The sequence below is a fragment of the Pelobates fuscus genome, chromosome 1 (assembly GCF_036172605.1).
Source record: "Pelobates fuscus isolate aPelFus1 chromosome 1, aPelFus1.pri, whole genome shotgun sequence".
Taxonomy (NCBI): domain Eukaryota; kingdom Metazoa; phylum Chordata; class Amphibia; order Anura; family Pelobatidae; genus Pelobates; species Pelobates fuscus.
Window position 1 is genome coordinate 69,371,658 of NC_086317.1, and position 14,356 is coordinate 69,386,013.

The 14,356-nt window shown below is 39.2% G+C and overlaps 1 protein-coding gene across 2 annotated transcripts in view; it reads right to left on the bottom strand.

Moving 5' to 3' along the window:
• The window catches only part of LOC134603540 (myeloperoxidase-like), a 67,189-nt gene that overhangs the window by 25,420 nt on the left and 27,413 nt on the right, over positions 1-14,356 (bottom strand). Inside the window, exon 15 of one of the 2 annotated variants that reach the window (XM_063449629.1) lies at positions 13,325-13,437. The exons of the other annotated variant lie outside the window; for it this stretch is intronic. Within the exon in view, the coding sequence (XP_063305699.1) occupies positions 13,424-13,437 (14 nt within the window). The 3' untranslated portion in view covers positions 13,325-13,423. Of the gene's footprint in view, positions 1-13,324; positions 13,438-14,356 lie in introns of those variants that run through there. 2 annotated transcript variants of the gene reach the window in all.

Genomic DNA, 14,356 nt, shown 5'->3' on the forward strand with positions numbered 1-14,356 from the left:
GGTCCTCACTTTAGGGCTGCATTTTGTCTAAGTCAGTTCTAAAACCATTGCATGTTCATGTATATAATTTGTTAAACCCCTTAACCCCTTAACGACGAGTGACGGATGAGGTCCGTCACTCAGGGAATTGCCTTAACGACGAGTGACGGACCTCGTCCGTCACCCGTTAAAATTAACCCCAGATCGCCGCAATCGCGGCCATTGTGGGGTTAATGGTGCTCCGGTCTGCCTCTGCATTAGAGGCAGACCGGGAGCACCGGATCGGGCTGTCAGAGTACATGTGCCCGCTCTGACAGCATGCCAGAGCGGGCACATGTGCTCTCTATACTCACCTCCGCCTCCCTGCACTTCCGGGTTCAGTGTGAAGTGCAGGGAGACGGATCAGTGTTGATCCTGCCCCCTGGTGATTAAAAAATAAAGTTTAATTAAAATCCCACCCCCCTTTACCCCCCCTTTACCCATTTTAATATAAAATTAACCCCTTCCCTGCCAATTGATCACTGACTACAGTGATCAATTGGCAGGGATTACATTTTACTATGATCTGATTTTTTTTTTAACCCCTGAGGGTTAATTATTATTTTTTATAACCCTCAGGGGTTAAATTTATTTTATTAATTAATTTAAATATTTTAAAGTTATAAATTTAGCTAGCTGGGGAGGGTGGAAGTTAGTGGGGAATTGGGGGATTTAGTATTAGGCTAACTAGGGGTTAACGTTAAAAAAAGTTTAAAAATAAGCTTTAAAAAGTTACAAAATTAAGTTAAAAAAAAGTTTTAATAACGTTTAAGTAAAAAATGTAAAAAAATAAACCCTTTACCCAGTCCAAATAAAAATTAACCCCTTCCCTGCCAGTCGATCACTGCCTACAGTGATCAAAATACAGATCACAGTATTATACTGTGATCTAATTTTTTTTTAACCCCTGACGATTAACTTTTATTTATTTTTTTAACCCTCAGGGGTTAAATTTATTTAATTAACTAATTTAAATATTGTATAATTAAATATTTTGCTAGCTGGGGTGGATGGGAGTTATGGGAAAATGGGGAATTTACTGTTAGTGCTGCTTACTGCTAGTTAGGGGTTAACGTAAAAAAAAAGCTTAGAAAAATGTTAAATCTGTAAAAAAAAGTTTTACGAAAGTTTAGGAAACTTTAAAAAAATTAATAAGCAAAACAAAAGTTTAAAAAATAGTTTTAAAAAGTAAAAAAAGTTTTAGAAAGTAAAAAAATACATTTAATAACTCTCATTACCACTACACCTGGTACAAGCTAGCGGAAAAATGATCCCACGCTAAGAAATGGTATGGCTTTATGGGGTATTTGGTTTATATAGCCTGGTAAAATACTCTAAAATGGGACATGGGCACAGCGTAAAAATGTAAAGTTTGAAAAAAAAAGGAATGGCTGTGTCCCAAATGTGCCCCTCCGATGTCCACATATACCTGGCAAAGGTACATACGGGGGTATTTTTGTATTCATCAGACATAGCTGAGCAACATATGAAGTATTATACAGTGGTAGTACACATAAGGTTTGCAAAATATACTGTGCAAACTCACTTTGTGTGTCAAAAAGGCAGAAAAAACGCTTATTACCACTACACCTGGTACAAGCTAGCGGAAAAATGATCCCACGCTAAGGTTCAAAATATGCCTTTTGAAATACCCTGGGGTGTCTTCTTTAAGAAATGGTAGGCCTTTGTGGGGTAGTTTAAATTTAAAACCTGCGAAGATGCTTGGAAATTGCACTTAGGCCCGGCGTCAAAATTCAAAGTTCGGTAAAAACTGATATGGCTTGGTCTCCTATATGGCACTGTAGCTTCACGAAATAGTGCCATAGACATACAATGGGGGTGTCCTTTTACTCAGAAGACTTAGCTGAGCATAATTTGGGTGGTTTGAACTTAGTGGCACATATGAAATATACAAAATGCCCAGCAAAAATGCAATCCGTATGTAAAAAATGCACAAAATTATTTTTTACCACATACTTTGGCATGTAATGGTAAAAAAATGGGGGCATGTTAAGGCACAATATGCACCTTATGAGATACCCTGGGGTGTATACTTTTACAAATGGTAGGCCTTTGTGGGGGTTTTTTGAACAGTCAAACTGTTATAATACAGCAAATGGAAGCATAGGCTCATTAAATCCGTCTCTCAAAATTCTACTGTGAATACTGAAAAGGACAGGTCTCCTGTATGGCACTGTAGCTTCACGAAATAGTGCCATAGACATACAATGGGGGTGTCCTTTTACTCAGAAGACTTAGCTGAGCATAATTTGGGGGGTTTGAACTTAGTGGCACATATGAAATATACAAAATGCCCAGCAAAAATGCAATCCGTATGTAAAAAATGCACAAAATTATTTTTTACCACATACTTTGGCATGTAATGGTAAAAAAATGGGGGCATGTTAAGGCACAATATGCACCTTATGAGATACCCTGGGGTGTCTACTTTTACAAATGGTAGGCCTTTGTGGGGTTTTTTTGAACAGTCAAACTGTTATAATACCCCAAATGGAAGCATAGGCTCATTAAATCCGTCTCTCAAAATTCTACTGTGAATACTGAAAAGGACAGGTCTCCTATATGGCACTGTAGCTTCACGAAATAGTGCCATAGACATACAATGGGGGTGTCCTTTTACTCAGAAGACTTAGCTGAGCATAATTTGGGGGGTTTGAACTTAGTGGCACATATGAAATATACAAAATGCCCAGCAAAAATGCAATCCATATGTAAAAAATGCACACAATTATTTTTTACCACATACTTTGGCATGTAATGGTAAAAAAAATGGGGGCATGTTAAGGCACAATATGCACCTTATGAGATACCCTGGAGTGTCTACTTTTACAAATGGTAGGCCTTTGTGGGGGTTTTTGAACAGTCAAACTGTTATAATACCCCAAATGGAAGCATAGGCTCATTATATCCGTCTCTCAAAATTCTACTGTGAATACTGAAAAGGACAGGTCTCCTATATGGCACTGTAGCTTCACAAAATAGTGCCAAAGACATACAATGGGGGTACCGTTGTACTCAGCAGAAGTAACTGAACACATAATAAAACTTTGTACAGGAATAGCCCACACCAACTTTACAAAATACACATGATAAGTTCTTTGTTATAAGTTTGTGTGCGAAAACCCCCAAAAAACACAATTTTACTCCAATATTTAGCAGAGGTTGGCGGTAAAATGGCTACGTAGAAAGTGTCAAAACAACCTTAGGTAAATAGCCTGTGGTGTCTACTTTATATAAATATATACTTTTGTGTGGCAATTTTGTTTTCTTTTATGGCTATTAGGCTTACAAGACAAACATACCAAATTTTAAAATCGCTCCATATTAAAAGTTTATTTTACTCCTTGTGCTTTGCGACCTGTAACTACCAAAAAAAACTTAAAATCCCAGACACATTATATATTCTGTAAATCAGAACAACTAAATGAATTTATTTTTAATTACTTTCCTTAACCTGCACTAATTAGGCACACATTATTATTGCAAAAACTGTAAAAAAAATCAAATTTTTTCATTTTTTTTGCATTTTTCTGTATTTTTTTTATAATAAATAAGCATGTATATATATATATATATATATATATATATATATATATATATATATATATATATATATGTTACATCAAATGAAAGCCCTTTCTGTCCTTTAAAAAACGGTATATAATATGGGTCGGTGCAATAAATTAGTCAAATGCAAATTGCAGTTGAACGCAAACAGCAAAAAATGCAAAAAATGCCGTTGTCACAAAGTGAAAGACAAGCTTCCGAAGCTCTGTCCTTAAGGGGTTAAGGACTGAGCCAAATGTACAAGTTGTGAACAAAACAAAACGTAAACAAAAACTGGCATTTGTGCTATATGTCTGTCCAACCGTAATTCACCTCTTTCATATTAAATGCACCCCCCTTATTATATATATCATTTTATTCAGGGGAAACAGGGCTTTCATTTAATATAAAATATTTAGCTATGAAACATAATTTAATATGAAAAAAATTGGAGAAAATAAGAATTTCTTTTATTTTTTTAGTTCTACATGACATTTTAACTGTCAATGTCATAATACGGTTTGCTTTTACTGCAATAAAATACACATATTTGTATTCAGCAAAGCCTCACGTGTAAAACAGTACCCCCTATGTACAGGTTTTATGGTGGTTTGGTAAGTTACAGGGTCAAATATTGCACGTTACATTTAAAATTGAAATTCGCCAGATTAGTTACGTTGCCTTTGAGACTGTATAGTAGCCCAGGAATTTAATTTATACCCATAATGGCATACCATTTGCAATAGTAGACAACCCAAGGTAATGCAAATAGGGTATGTCCAGTCTTTTTTAGTAGCCATTTGGTCACAAACACTGGGCAAAGTTAGCGTTTGTTTGTGTGTGAAAAATGCAAAAACGCCAATTTTGGCCAGTGGAAGGAACATGTCCCTAGACACCCCAGCAACAGCAGACCTGCACATGGTGGGGAATTTCTTAACCACTTGGCATGGTAAAAGCATGTTCCTTCCAGGATTGTCTGACACTTCTCCAACCAGATCGTCAGACGGGGCGTCTACCACGGGTTTGGCAGCGATCTATCGGGAACGATTGCTTTGGAGCTGTTGGCCATGGCATCCAGGTTTGGAAAGATTTCCACCACCTCAGCCCCTTTGGGGGATCTACCCCATTGTAGCAGCTGCTGTGGCATGGGGTAAATCATGGTCAGGGTCATCAATCCGTTGTTACTGAGACAACTAAGCACATGTCATATCATCAACAAACGCCACTCATCATCCATAAGGTCATGATATCTCTGGGGAACTCACTTGGTTGGCTACTTATCACATTTCTTTTACTTTCATGTACCAGGCGGGGGTATACATCCCTGAAGACAATTGTCTCATTTATATTCCAGGCATGTTCATCATACGATTCCCATAGCCGCCCATACAGTCACGGCCACTCTTTCGTTCCAGGGACAAAATCATGGATTAGACATACTCACGCAGCATAGCATGCACTATCCCACCTAGCACATTTGTCCCATACTTGTAGAACGCATAACACAGCTTTTCACCTGGCTTAAAGAATCTCATTGGAACATGACATAGCTCAACCTGTGTCATAACATTTCTCCTAGGTTTTGCTTCTTTTTGCCACCTTAAACTTAAACTATCTCACACACCATTAATTATATATTTTACAGGCATTCAACAACACAGGATAATCTATGGCCAAAACTACCACAACTTCATGCTATCATACCAGACAAGAATATACTCAGAGGTTTTCAGGGATCCATTCCCCCACGTTCCTCTCAGAGATTAACAATAGCCATCCAACTTTTCATCCTTATCGGACCTATTAGATCTACAACCATTCAATTATACTACCAAGTCGGCCATTACCAGCCATGCACACTGCCTTCTATGCCTTTCTAAGTCCAGAGAATCCACTACCATCACCATTCCTCAGACAGATCATTGTCTTCAACGATCCCACGTACGTAAACACATATATATATATATATATATATATATATATATATATATATATATATATATATATACACATTACCTATTGGCTCTACCACATTCCGAAACGAGTCAACACGCACCAACGGTAGAGATAACATACTATCCTACCCACAACAAATGGTGTCCACTTTCGGTCCTAGATTCCTACCTTCAAAATCCTTGCAGGAATTAAATAATGTAATGCATTTAAGAAAATGTCTGGTGATTTGTATATATTTGTTGACTGTATTAAATCTTTGATTATTCATTTTTGCCCTCTTTATTTACAGGCCTACCGTATCGTCGGTCTCGGCACACCACAACCGACTTGCTCCCTTTATTCTATCCTACGCTTATGCTGGATCCTTACTCCTTATACGGCTATTTGCCCCTTACAGGCCATTTGGCCTGTATTTGTGGGAGGGGCTTAAATGAATTCACTCCCCTATATAAGGGACACCCCTTACCTGACTCATATCGCTTGAGGTCAGCATCAGAATGACCCTCCCACCCACTCCTCATTTCAACACTTTCTCTTTTCTTTCCATTTACCGTATATACTTGAGTATAAGCCGAGTTTTTCAGCACATTTTTTGTGCTGAAAAACCCCAACTCGGCTTATACTTGAGTCAATAGTCTGTATTATGGCAATTTGCATTGCCATAATACAGACAGGGGCTGTGGGGGCTGTCAGAGCTGTATCTTAACTCTCCTGCAGCTCCTGTCAGCTCCCTCCTCCTCCGCGCCGTCCGTTCAGCACCTCGGTCAGCTCCCAGTGTAAATGAGAGAGCTGACAGGAGCTGCAGGAGAGGTAAGTTACAGCTCTGACAGCCCCCCTCTCCCCCCACTGAACTGCCAATGCCACTGGGCCACCAGGGAAGGAGAGCCCCCCTCCCTGCCATATATCAAGCAGGGAGGGGGGGACGAAAAAAATATATAATAATAATAATAAAATAATAATAATTAAATTCAATTAAAAATAATAATAAGAAATAATATAAACAAAATAATAATAATAAAAAAAAATTGCCCACCCCCCACCAAGGCTCTGCAACACACACACGCACTCATACACATACACACACTGCACTCATACACATACACACACTGCACTCATACACATACACACACTGCACTCATACACATACACACACTGCACTCATACACATACACACACTGCACTCATACACATACACACACTGCACTCATACACATACACACACTGCACTCATACACATACACACACTGCACTCATACACATACACACACTGCACTCATACACATACACACACTGCACACATACACACACTGCACTCATACACATACACACACTGCACTCATACACATACACACACTGCACTCATACACACACACACTGCATTCATACACACACACTGCATTCATACACACACAAATAAATTCCCGTGGAAAAGAACCTTTTCTGTGCCTTCAGGCGGCACGTATAACCTTTCTTTTGCAGATAAACAGCTCTCAATGGGATGTATATAGAGAGATGAAGCAGATTGAAAAAAAGAAATTCTATGTGTAGTATATTATATATCAGTGGAGATAGAATGCACTAATATAAACTCTCACCTGATGTGGAGCCCATGGAACTGGCTCCAAGTTGTATAGCTTGGTGTCTATTTTTATAGGGTGACACTACCCTGCTGGAACCCAGATTGAAATTAAGGATACTAAGAGATTAGTATATGATAATAATACCTTTTATTTCCAAAATTAAAAACAACAAATCAATATACAACAAAGATAATTTGGTCCTCTTGATGTTTCCAATTGCCGAGACACGTTTCGTCTGTAGGTCAACTTTTTCAATCGGTGAAGGTGCATATCCAGGTTCCTTTTTATGATTGTCCGGTCATCCTGCCTTTCAGTTGTATTATCCAATAGGATTCTAATTACCAGCTGGAGTGTAGAGGCAGGCAGTTTTTTGTAGTCTTTTTTGGGCTTTCGTGTTAGGTTCGATGTTCCGGAAGTGACGTATGTATCCTCCTATGTCACTTTCGCATCACCTGCATTTACTTCAAACTACCTTTCCCATAACGCCTGTGACGTCTGAATCACTGCATTTTCTGTATGGTTTAAAGTCCCAGTTCATATTTAATTTATGGGCTTTGGTATAAAGGTGGAAAAAGGGATATATATTAGACATCTGCTCTTAGAATTATTATATAATTAGGGTAGAAAACATAACATCCAAGACATTTATTTATATATATATATATATATTTATATATTATAGGGATGGGGGTTGCATTGAAGAAACTGGGCTTGGGACAGCAAGAAGGCAAGATTCGACCATTGGTACTCCCTAGCAACTGCACTCTGCATGGAGTTTCTGATTTGTATTAATGCTTTCTTAATGTAGTTGTTCTAGTGAGTATAATCATGCAATGCAGGCATTTTCATGCAAACACTGCCTTTTCAGAGAAAAACAGTGTTTACATTGCCCCTAGGGACACCTCCAAGTGGCCACTCCACAGATGGCCACTGGAGGTGCTTCCTGGGACAGTGCTGCACTGTAGGCAGCTCTGCCGTTCAGCGTCCCCACGCTTTGCATGGAGACGCTGAATTTGCTTCAAAGAGATCTCTATGAGGAGGTGCTGATTGGCAAAAATAGCATTTGGCCCCGTCCCCTTTCCAAATTTAGCCAATCCAATGCTTTCCCTATGGGAAAGCATTGGATTGGCTAAAAATCTGCAACTCTGATGATGTCACCAAGGTGGCGGGGCTAGTGCAGGAGGACCCATACCGTGCTGGAAATAGGGTGAGTTTTTCATGCTTTTAAGGAGGGTAAGGCGGGGGCAAGCCACCTTAATGGTGGGTTTTGCACTATAGGGTCAGGAATACATGTGTTCCTTTAAGGCTTTTTTTGTAGTAGGTTAAAATGCATTTTATCTTATTTGAGGGTATTATCTCACACTATGAATAATAAGATAGATAGGCACGTGCAAAGGGTATTACCTGTTTAGGTTAATTTGGGTTAGCTTGTTATGTTTTTAGGTTAAATTACAATTTTTCCTCGGTGTCCACACCTATAAGGTACTTGATGTTCAGAAACATTCTTTTGTAGGGTGTTTATCATATTGATTTTGTCTGCAGGGACTGACTGAACTCTTGCTATTGTTTAGTTCATAGTTGGCTTCAATCAAATTGTTAATTTTTAAAAGACTTTGGGAAGATATGCAGGAACCAAAAGGAAATAAACATAGAAAAATTGAAAAAAATAAAATCTCTGTTACCTCTTTGTTATGGTATTTGATTCTCACATATTTTATTATTTAGACAAGTGTGGTTATTTACTTACTTTAGCAAAAAGGTGACTCGGGGAGGATATTATAACATTAGCTGCCCTCTTGGTTATATATATATATACCCAGTGGAACACACAGCACCTAGTGGAACACACAGCACCCGGTGGAACACACAGCACCCGGTGGAACACACAGCACCTGGTGGAACACACAGCACCCGGTGGAACACACAGCACCCGGTGGAACACACAGCACCCGGTGGAACACACAGCACCCGGTGGAACACACAGCACCCAGTGGAACACACAGCACCCAGTGGAACACACAGCACCTAGTGGAACACACAGCAGTTTGGTCTACACAACTGGGAGGACTGCAGCCCCCAACACAACCACACAGCGATACCAGAGACAGGGTTTTATTACCTATTTGGCATTTAATCCATTTTGAAATGTGAGTGTTTTTAATCGTATTATCAAAAACAGTGTTTCATCATACAGAAATCACTATGGACTGTACTTTCTGTTTTTAGGTATACTGAGGCCACCAACTTTTAAAGAATTACTACATTTAGCCAATTCTCTAAAAGTTATCCAGCCATCCAGTGTAACTTGAAGGTACGTTTAGGACCCCAGCAGTGAGAAAACAGGGGTATGATCTACACAAAAACTGCTTTATAAAGCTAAAGTTGTTTTGATACGTAAAGTACCCTTATGAAAGGGTATGCTCCCAGGTAGAGTAGTTAAGCTTTTTATTTTTCACTTGAAACCATTAAGTCAGAAATAAAAACCAAGACGCATTTTGTAAATTACAAAATGTCTTTATTATGATCTTACACCATTTGTGATTCAAATATAGCAAGACATAAATGCCTCTGTTGAAATAATACATATCCTTATAGTAATTTTTTAACAGAGTAAAAACACGTTAATGGATCCATTAGCCATAGTGGCAGACAAAGCAACATCCAATTTACCGTCAGTCCTGTAGATGGCAATCCAAAACTACTGAAACGATCTGAGTGGTTTTTGGATATGATGGTCACTAAGATCAGGACTATACAGATGTGACTTATGCAGGGTTTCCATGGATTTTGGGGGTACTTTTGGGGTGCTTGAAATTTTTTTTATTTTTCTCTACCTCGAGATAATTGTGTTTGTACAGTTCCTGACTCAATTATCTCTCAGGCACAGAGGAAGAGTTTGTGACATGTATAAACTCTGTGACTGTGCTTCCATTAGACAGTTTGACTCCCAGCATTAAGTCTCGGCTCATGTGTGGGGGGGATATGCGATACTGGTGATATTTACTTTCAGGATTATTGGAGCTGTGATATTTGGGGAAAAGGGAATCCTTGGCGGTGATATATTGGTGGTCCACCACATCAAATACTTATTTCAATCATGACATGCAAATTATTAACTTTTGGCATGCATTTTTCTGGATTTTATTTTGGTTATTCTGTCTCTTACAGTTAAAATACACTTACCATTAAAATTATAGACTGATCATTTCTTTGTCAGTGAGCAAACGTTCAAAATCAGCAGGGGATCAAATATTTTTTTCCCTCACTACACATGTGTGCAAAGTGGGTTGAAGTGCAAAATTATGTTATAAAGTCTCACCCTGATAAAGCTGTTCTAAGTCATGCCACAAACATTTTCAATGATAATGCAAGTCTCAATTGACAATTTTTTAGTGAGGAAAAGGTCCAGAGGTCAACCAGGTGTCAGTGGTATGAAACAATGAAGGGAAAGAACGCCAGAAGAACAGCTACCTATTGTGATTACAGAAGGGAACTCGCCATCCAAACAATAACATATCTTTTCCTTTCAAATGCTCCATCAACTCTCATCATTACAGGTAAAGCGAAGCAAAATTTTTGTTTAATTTACATTGTGTTTATTGTTTTTCTGTATGATTTTATGCATGTAAAGTATTATTAAACTGTAAAATTTGTGTTGAAATGCTGTAATTTTGGGAGTCTGAAACAGATTAATCTAATTGACATTAATTCTTATTGGAAAATTTGATTCAGTTTTCCAACAAATAGGATCTCGAACAGCCTTCTCGACTGGATTAAGTTTGAGTTACGAGGTTCCACTGTATCAGTCAAATTAACCGGTTTATTTAGTGAGATTAAAGTGAATTTAAAGTGATTTTCAACTCTGAGGCCAGAGAAACGAGGCTGAAAGTATAGATGACTTAAAGAATGTTTCCAGTTTGGCTATGTTGACCTTAAATTTGATGTCACTTTGAATTACCTTCGGATTCCCACTTTAGTGATTATCCCTTTAAGTGGTATGCCCAGTACTTCAATTTTGGGTTATATTTCTATTAATAGTCTTGTTTGGAGTGAGATAAAGTAATATACCGTATATACTCGAGTATAAGTCGAGTTTTTCAGCACATTTTTTGTGCTGAAAAAAACCAACTCGACTTATACTTGAGTCAATTTCTGTATTATGGCAATTTACATTGCCATAATACAGACAAGGGGCTGTTTAGCTCTTACTTACCTCTCCTGCAGGTCCTGTCAGCTCCCTCCTCCTCCGCGCCGGTCTGGTCAGCTCCCCTGTCAGCTCCCAGTGTAAGAGCTGACCAGACCGGCGCGGAGGAGAAGGGAGCTGACAGGAGCTGCAGGAGAGGTAAGCGCTCTCTGCCAGCCCCCCTCCACTAAACTGCCAATGCCACTGGACCACCAGGGAGTGAGAGACCCCCTCCCTGCCATGTATCAAGCAGGGAGGGGGGACGAAAAAAATATATATAAATAATAATAAAATATAATAATATTTAAAAAAATAATACACTCATACACACACGCTGCACTCATACACACACGCTGCACTCATACACACACGCTGCACTCATACACACACACACACACGCTGCACTCATACACACACACACACACGCTGCACTCATACACACACACACACGCTGCACTCATACACACACACACACGCTGCACTCATACACACACACACGCTGCACTCATACACACACACACGCTGCACTCATACACACACACACGCTGCACTCATACACACACACACGCTGCACTCATACACACACACACGCTGCACTCATACACACACACACGCTGCACTCATACACACACACACGCTGCACTCATACACACACACACGCTGCACTCATACACACACACACGCTGCACTCATACACACACACACGCTGCACTCATACACACACACACGCTGCACTCATACACACACACACGCTGCACTCATACACACACACACGCTGCACTCACACACACACACACGCTGCACTCACACACACACACACGCTGCACTCACACACACACACACACGCTGCACTCACACACACACACACGCTGCACTCACACACACACACACACGCTGCACTCACACACACACACACACGCTGCACTCACACACACACACGCTGCACTCACACACACACACGCTGCACTCACACACACACACACACGCTGCACTCACACACACACACACACGCTGCACTCACACACACACACACGCTGCACTCACACACACACACACGCTGCACTCACACACACACACACGCTGCACTCACACACACACACACGCTGCACTCACACACACACACACGCTGCACTCACACACACACACACGCTGCACTCACACACACACACACGCTGCACTCACACACACACACGCTGCACTCACACACACACACGCTGCACTCACAGACACACACACGCTGCACTCACACACACACACACGCTGCACTCACACACACACACACACACACGCTGCACTCATACACACACACACGCTGCACTCATACACACACACACGCTGCACTCATACACACACACACGCTGCATTCATTATATACACACACTGTAAATAAATATTTCATTAATATAATTTGTTTAGGATCTAATTTTATTTAGAAATTTACCAGTAGCTGCTGCATTTCCCACCCTAGTCTTATACTCGAGTCAATAAATTTTTCCCAGTTTTTGGGGGTAAAATTAGGGGCTTCGGCTTATATTCGGGCCGGCTTATACTCTAGTATATATATATATGGTAAGTAATATAAAAAAAATTAAGTGTTTGTATTGTTTATTTATTACTGGTATTTATATAGCACGAACATATTCTGTACAATTGGGAAAAAGACAGCACAATATAAAGACAGTGCAATATAAACAGACCAATACAAACAGTAAAGAGTTCAATTATTTATTGCCTGAATTTTTGAGGGGCATTTTCTCTTCCTCGTTCTACAATTGAGGGTTCAGACCAGATAAGTGCTCTCACTTGCTTATTTTAATTATTGTTTTTCGAATTTACCGTTTACAGAATGTTATATATTCTATTTTATAACTTCTATTGTGTCTCCCAGCCTATCGGGTCCCTGGCCGGACGTCCCCCCTTCCAGGTATCGTGGGTGGCCTCCTGGTGGGTGACAGCGGCCTCCGCTCGTGTCGGCTGCGGCTCCATGAGTATTTGTTGATTGACCTCCAATTAAATACATATATTTACACAAATATGTCAAAATTTTTGCAGAAGACTAGCTGTCAGACTGATTAACCCGCAAGTTAAGTAGCACAGTCTTGGCAGATCTTACGTACTTCTACTGAAGAACATCTAGAATTGAAAGATGATAAAAAAAAGTTAGTATTTTCTCTTGTTTGATCATAATGCACAGTATAGTACATAGAAATGTAAATGTGTATCAGAATATTGAAATTTGACTCCCTGAATTTGAGAGTGATCAAACCAAATAAATAATCTGATGTAAAGTTTAATTGGATATTATTGTGAGACGGGATTGACTGGAGGTCTAAAACCAGGGAGAAAATTAATAAATTTTTGTATATTTATTTTCAGCCTTTGTGTGTAGTGAGTGACACTTGGCCTGTCAATAGAATGTTCTTGATGTAAGTCAGTTGAACAATGTTTAAAAATAAATATATATATATTCAACTCACTAAGCTATAATTTAGTAGTCATTACATTACATCAAAGTGTTCTAACCCATAATATAAAATATAAATTAAAAAAAAAAGAGTCTATATGAAGTGTATGATGTCAGTAGCCAATAATAAACTGTAATCTGTTGAGTAGCTCCCAGCATTCCATGGTGCATGGAAGATTAAAGGATTGTTTTATTTCTCTGGAAGTGTAATCTTCCCACCATAAATATAGGTTAGGTGGAAATATTTTATTTTTATTATTAAAAAAAACTAACATTTGTAATATAAAGCAAAGACATTGGACAGCGTTCTAACTGGAAATCATTCTTTAACCCCTTAAGGACCAAACTTCTGTCATAAAAGGGAATCATGACATGTCACACATGTCATGTGTCCTTAAGGGGTTAAGTAACCTGTCTCACTGTTGCAAATCTGTTAAAGTGAACAAAGTGATTGGGTGACTGGCCTTGTTTCAGGAAAGTAATCAAATATAATAAGGGATTTGTAACATGCAATGAAAACAAATTTGCATTTCTGTGTGTGTGTTTCTGTGAGCCTATCTCTGTGTGCTTATGTGTGCCTGTAAGCAA